Source organism: Ylistrum balloti, unplaced genomic scaffold (genome assembly GCF_031769215.1).
Source record: "Ylistrum balloti isolate Yb309-2 unplaced genomic scaffold, AGI_CSIRO_Ybal_v1 Utg371146, whole genome shotgun sequence".
Classification (NCBI taxonomy): Eukaryota; Metazoa; Mollusca; class Bivalvia; order Pectinida; family Pectinidae; genus Ylistrum; species Ylistrum balloti.
Window position 1 is genome coordinate 189,043 of NW_026782628.1, and position 7,017 is coordinate 196,059.

General features: G+C 34.7%; 1 protein-coding gene across 1 annotated transcript; it reads right to left on the bottom strand.

The window, feature by feature from the left end:
* Positions 1–649: 649 nt before the first annotated feature.
* LOC132561102 (nuclease EXOG, mitochondrial-like) lies at positions 650–6,941 on the bottom strand. The gene is made up of 5 exons (XM_060225833.1): positions 6,673–6,941; positions 4,553–4,717; positions 4,117–4,256; positions 2,230–2,421; positions 650–1,801 (listed from the first exon to the last, which is right to left on the bottom strand). The coding sequence occupies exons 1-5, from the start codon at positions 6,755–6,757 to the stop codon at positions 1,364–1,366; spliced, it is 1,020 nt and encodes a 339-aa protein (XP_060081816.1). The 5' UTR covers positions 6,758–6,941; the 3' UTR covers positions 650–1,363.
* Between the last annotated feature and the right edge of the window lie 76 nt (positions 6,942–7,017).

Below are 7,017 nucleotides of genomic sequence, written 5' to 3' on the forward strand. Positions count from 1 at the left end.
ATCAAACCATGTTCTTCAGCAGGATTACACTGTACATGCCACACCGACAACCTCTTTTTGTAGAATGAGAATTGTTCATACATTAACAATGGTTTCTTGTCCAAATGAGAATACACCAGGCAGAGTTCAGCTACATTCATGTACATATAGATGTATGTGTATGAACAACAAAAACAAATGATGTACTACACTCTCATAAAACATAAACAACATCAAAATATCATAAAACATCAACAACATCAAAATATCATAAAACATCAACAACATCAAAATATCATAAAACATAAACAACATCAAAATATCATAAAACATAAACAACATCAAAATATCATAAAACAAACAACATCAAAATATCATAAAACAAACAACATCAAAATATCATAAAACATCAACAACATCAAAATATCATAAAACATCAACAACATCAAAATATCATAAAACATAAACAACATCAAAATATCATAAAACAAACAACATCAAAATAATCTTAAAACATCAACAACATCAAAATATCATAAAACATAAACAACATCAAAATGTCATAAAACATAAACAACATCAAAATATCATAAAACATAAACAACATCAAAATTGATCATCAGTTTCTTTTATTCACAAGAAATAGTAAAATTCCACAAAAAGTCTGAGATCATTTTCTGAAATTTAAATACTTTAGCACCTAGTAAACTGATTAGGGCAAGGACCATAATTCTCAATAATTGTATTCTTTCTATACAGGAGATGAACACATAGACCAGTATGTTGGTCAAGAGTATTTTTTATTAAAAGTTATATCAGTTAAAAACATGTATTTCTGAACTTCAGGCGAAGTCATGCACATATTGCTAAAAACATATATCATTTACAATAAAAGATTTGTTGAAAGGAAGGTCAGATGGCGCAGATGGGTTTTCCCCAGGTACTCCGGTTTTCTCCCGGTACTCCGGTTTTCTCCCACAGCAAGACCCCCCTGCACATCCATTTGGGCCAACAAGAGTGATTAATATAAGCTGATAGCCTGTTTTGCAAATGTTGTGTAACAGATCAAGTTTATTTTTCAATTGAAAATTTCAAATACCTATCCTCAAAAATGTTTTGTTTGATAACATAATTTATTGTCATTCAGCAAATATGATTTTCATGTTGAATTTGTATTTGTGAAACAAAAAATACATACAATAACGTAGAGAATACATTGTGAACAGGATAACCTGTCCTATTGAACTTTACCTGAAATATTCAATTATATTTATTCAAAGACATGACACTAGCTATATGTAGGCTTCCTTATCTACATTGATTTTCCTATGCTAAATTATCTGAATATAGATTCACCAGTGCTATGCAAGGTTTGCTTTTTTTTTCACTCCTCTGGTTTGTGAATTTCATTCTCAAAATCCTTTAACTTTTGGTTATACATATCAATATGGTTTTGTGATGGAGCTCCGCCTTTCACTTCAAATTCTTTCCAAATTTTATCAAGATTTTCTCTATTCCGAGCACCTTTCAAACGTCTCCCAATAAAATAAGACTCAAAGTCACTTTTCTGCATAAGTTTGCAAGAATCTATCTCACAGAGATCACCAAGGCGTGAAGTATCAAGCTCCGGGGTAAATCGGACTCCAGTTTTTCTTTCAACCTCGTCCAGGGGAACTTGATATTCGGTTAAGGCATGTTCAAATCCGATTGGCTTGTTTGGGACAATAAATGAACCAATCCCTACAGGATTTGAGTTTTTATCCTCCACAATGATTATTTTGTATAAATGGGTTGGAACAGCCACTTGGTTTTTTCCGATAACCTACAAATTTTAATAATTGTCTGAAAAGCATAGCCCAACCGTATACACAATGTACATTTCACAAATGTTAAATACTGATTGGAAAAATTTGTCACGCACAATTGCAATACTTATATCTTTACATTAATCTCAATTTGACAAGTACTTGGAACAATTTCCTTAAAAAGTTAAAAATTTAAACATTTACTTTGAAATAGACTGAATGCATATATAGCATAAAGAATATAGCAACCTGTATTTTCTAATTTCAAAAGGCTTTAATATAATTGCTTCAAAAAACAGATATGAAATATTCTTGCATTAGAAAAAGAGAAGAAAGAAAATACTTGATGGAACAAAGAAATTGTCTCAAAATAATTTTTTCTGGGATACCTTATTTTCGTAAACATTAAATTAAAAGTACAAAAGAGACTTTGAACAATACTCACTGGATAAGTTACGACCAGTTTACCATCATCTGAAGTGACAGGGAGAGACATCGGCCCACTAAATATAGTAACAGCATTGAATCGTTGTGTCAGTTCACGGCAGTATATTTCCAGACGGTTCCAGAAGCCAGCATTATTTTCTAGATTTTGAGGTACAATGTTGGACAGATAAAATGACTGTGACATGGCCTCCTGTAACAAAATGTTTCCTTTATATTAAAGTGAAAAAATGATTATTCAATGAAGTAACAGTCCATGTATGAATACTACAAAAATGTTGTAACAATCCATGTATGGTTAACTACACACACATGTAGTAACAATCCATGTATGGTTAACTACACACACATAGTAACAGTCCATGTATGGTTAACTACACACACGTAGTAACAGTCCATGTATAGTTAACTACACATACGTAGTAACAGTCCATGTATAGTTAACTACACACACGTAATAACAGTCCATGTATGGTTAACTACACACATGTAGTAACAGTCCATGTATGGTTGACTACACACACGTAGTAACAGTCCATGTATGGTTAACTACACATACATAGTAACAGTCCATGTATGGTTAACTACAAACACGTAACAATCCATGTATTGTGAACTTCAGATACATAATGTAAAGTCACCTGTTTGACACTTTTTGTACATTTCCATCTCGGCCAACAAGTTGATATATAGACGATCTTACATGAGTGTCAGTGTATTATGGAATTTATTGAATGAGTTTAATAAATTCCATAATACATTGACACGAGTGTAAGATTCTTTTTATCACATAACCAATTAAAATGGAAAAATCGCCAGAAAACTACGATTTACTTCCACTATGCAATCAGCTGTTTCTATATAGGTCAAAACCAACGCACAGCAATCATAGTTTTATCCATCCATGTTGCAAATAGTACCTTTTTTCAATTATTGAATAAGAGATTGTTATGTTCCAAAATAATATCGACAAAGTAAAGCATTTAAATTCTGTTTAATGCCAAAATAACTTTTAAAAATCACACAAAAAAATCTTCTGGAAATTCACTTGATATTGGTAACATGACGTCACTCGCCTCGTCATCACGGGTCATCAGGTTCGGCCTAACTGCTCAAGTTACTGTGAGTCACTGTCACTTTCAATGATAGCTTTTCATTTATTTCTGGTAACTCAAAAAATTTATACAAAAGTTTCATGTCATACAAAGTTTTGCTCAACGTATTCTTGTTTGATTGATCCTGTATAAACTTCCCACCTCATCTTCTCTGACTGAAACGAAACCACTTGGTTCAGGGGCAACAGGACCGCCATCCGGAGCGGTCGTCTGCTGTTGGGAGGGATCTACCACCTTTTCAATACGATCGCTCTCAAGCTCAATTTGAAAGTCAATCCCACACAATTCAACATTATAAAATACAGCAAACCCCCGTGGGATTATCTCCTTCACCACACCAGTCCCCTTCTTATCAATAAAAACTGTGTCGCCAATGTTGATCTGGTCAGCCATATTTTACTACAGTTTGTTGTCGTAGTAAATAAAAGTAGTATGCGCGCGGGCGTATGAATACGTTCACATGGTTTTGACCAATCAGCAGACCCCAAACCTTTATTACACATGTGTATTACCATTGTTATGACATGGGGCGTATGACATGGGAAAACGGGTCGGTTATGTGATAAATTCTTTTTCACAGTAATTGTTGTGAAGTAAATTTTGATAGTTTTAGTCAAATTTGTTGCATGGATAGAGAGTAGAAGCCCTGGATTTTGATGATGAGTTATAAACATTATACAATGTAGTTTGTTTTAATTTTGAAACCTCAATGTTTATCATAATTTTGTTTGTAATATATGACACAGCTCACTAAACAACAAATTAACTTGTACCTGAGAATATTTATTGTCCCCGGCTGGTGACATGTGACCTCGAGACCATCCGCTTCTCAGATAGTCAGAATTATCTGCACTGAATCGAGATGATACATCTGGGTCAGGCCTGAATCGTATATTCTTCCTCTCTGCTGGGCCTGAAGAAACCATCATTTTAGTATTAACACTCATGCATACATAACCAACATGACTTAGAACTAAATGTATTTTTGGTTTGCATGCTATTCTAGATACAACTGTTGATTTTCCAGTTTATATTCTACCATTTTAATACTGGGGTAGGCCAGGTCAGGTATTATTTTCATCTGCCTAAACTGTATACATGCATTTCAAAAATTTGAATTAAAAGTCTTTGTTTTTACCACAAAACCTATTTATATAATCTTATCATTCTTTTATTACAATATAACATTACTTATGGATATGTACTCACCATTAACATGTTTTTGCGTTATCCTCTCAGCTACCCAAATCGGGGTTTTCTTTGCCTGGTCATAAGCTAAAACATGGTTTTCATAGACATGAATGTTGGGACCTCTGTCAGGAATGCCATGAGTGAGGATGTGTTGACTAGGTGGTTCTAACTTGGAGGGTAGCTCTGTATATAGATACAACAACAGTTACAGTATAACTATTAACTACAGTGGCTGTTACTTAAGTACTAAGACTACTGAAATAAAAATCAGACATTCGTACAGTCTCCATATGATCTTAATAGTTAATCCAGAATGAACCTTTCACATTCATCTTTCATTAATATACCAATAAAAACTCATTCCATTTCAACAAATTAATTGTACATAAAACATATATGGATATGACTCAGTCTATGTAAACCTAGGTTAATATTCTGATATGCTAATTTGAAGGGTTCTGACTATATATATATCAGCGTTATATCAGTCCTAGACTGAGACAAAATAACATTGCAGATATATATAGTCAGAATCTTTCGCACTAATGGAGAGCGAACTGGGAAAAATTGCTTAAGATATGTTTCAGCAGCCTAATCAGAAATTCTTAATTACAACACTACATATAGATAACAGAGTGTTAAAGTATATCAACTAATTTGAATATTCTAGAGACAGTTTATTGGGGATTGTTATCAGATTATAAAGAGAACAATATGATTGGTTTCTCTGGTTATATTTATACCACTGCCAGTTATGACACAAGGTAATGTTGGGCCATGGTAGTGAGAATGTGTAATATTTCTGTACTATACTGTACTGTGAACTACCGGTATGTAACTTGGATAAATAATTTAGAAAGGTTATTCAAATTTCAAACCTGGACTTACAGACCTATATATATATATACATGACATACAGTGGTATATATAGACTGATTTGGTGCCATGATCAGGGTTATTGTCAAATGAACTTGATTGCAGTCAACACTCCAATATTATTAACACTTATACCATAACTCAGAAAGTGGTCAACGAAAATACACAGTGACTGGTGGGCAACCAGCCAACAACAGACAAAAACATTCAAGAGAAATACAGGTTGACAGAAGCCGTCCTCGGAAAACCTTTCGCCGATGCCACAAGAACTGATATCAGAACCACTGTGGTCGGGATAATAGTAGTGAGGGGGAGCAGAAGCCTGGAACCTTGTGTTGAAGACACCATTACTAATGCCACAGACCATCATAAAGAACCATCACGACTGGGGTTTGGAGTTCCACCAGCTCTATGGCCTGCACTGCACCAACCTAGAGACAGATCTAGTGGCAGGGGAATCCTCTGCTTAAGCCCAGAATACTGGGACTAGATATTCAGCACAGTGACAGACTGAGTTAAACCTGTATTGACCAGTAGCACAAAGCAATCTCTAGGTAAGAATCCTTTACAGATATCTACCAGGAAAAATTTAAAGAATGGATCAAGGCTATTGAAAGATACTCAGTCTTAACACAGCTACCAAATGATAGGGTAAATTATGTAGCTTTTCAGACAACTAAGGGTGCTGTGGGAGATTTTATTCAGACATCTAATAGAATTCCCTAATGTTACTTGGCCAGAGTTGAAACGGTAATTACAAATAAGGTTTGCTAAAGTCGTAGACATGCAGCATGTGTTAGATTTACTGTCCTCTATAACACAGTGGAAGGACGAGAATGTGGAAATATATGGGGAAAGATTATTAAGAATTGCCTCGACACATTTGACAAGACATGTAATAAGGGCCAACACAGTGATTGATTGGTAACTGGTAGGGTTCTTTACAAAAGGTTTGTACAAAGTCTTGATCATGGGACAGAACCCAAAGCCTTCACCAAATGAGTGTGTTGTCAACTAAGGCTGAGCAGACTCCCCGACTGACAAGCGAGACATTACTATGTATATGTACAGTACACGTGCATATCGACTTCGTTACTCAAAATGTTCGATTCCTGGAGTTTTAACAGACCAGCAAACTACCTATATGTTAATAATTCCCTATAATAACGTACAAAACCGTCACATAATTAATTTCTAGACATAAACTTATGAAGTTTATATCTATCCTCTACAGTAAACACGGAAAACATGTAATGTTGTACCTGTCTTGTTTTTTGTCACCATGTAGTAAACAACAACAGAGGCATAAGATGCCACAGAACCAAACAGAAAGCTCCTTAGGGACATTTTGCGCTGACAAATTTGAAATCACCCCGCCATTATTAGCACCATGCAGACGGCGGCAATGACGTTCCCGTCAGCCTTCAGGAGAGTTCCACAATCATACCGCTGACATGTTCCTCAGTAAGAAATCATTCGCTTCTTGTTTGTAAACAACTGTTAATGATCAAGTCCACGTGAGTGTTTGTCACGAGAAGTTGCTCAATATCAATCACAGAATTTCATCACTTAAATTCGCCAAATCCACAAAACGAAAGTAAAACTTC

Bases quoted from the DNA above. Each gene is read 5' to 3' on its own strand.
- LOC132561102 (XM_060225833.1), bottom strand. From the start codon at position 6,757: ATGTCCCTAAGGAGCTTTCTGTTTGGTTCTGTGGCATCTTATGCCTCT. The intron at 4,257-4,552 runs GTGAGTACATAT...TGGTTTCTTCAG, and splicing joins AACGCAAAAACATGTTAATG to GCCCAGCAGAGAGGAAGAAT. The intron at 2,422-4,116 runs GTACAAGTTAAT...ATTTTGTTACAG, and splicing joins GGGACAATAAATATTCTCAG to GAGGCCATGTCACAGTCATT.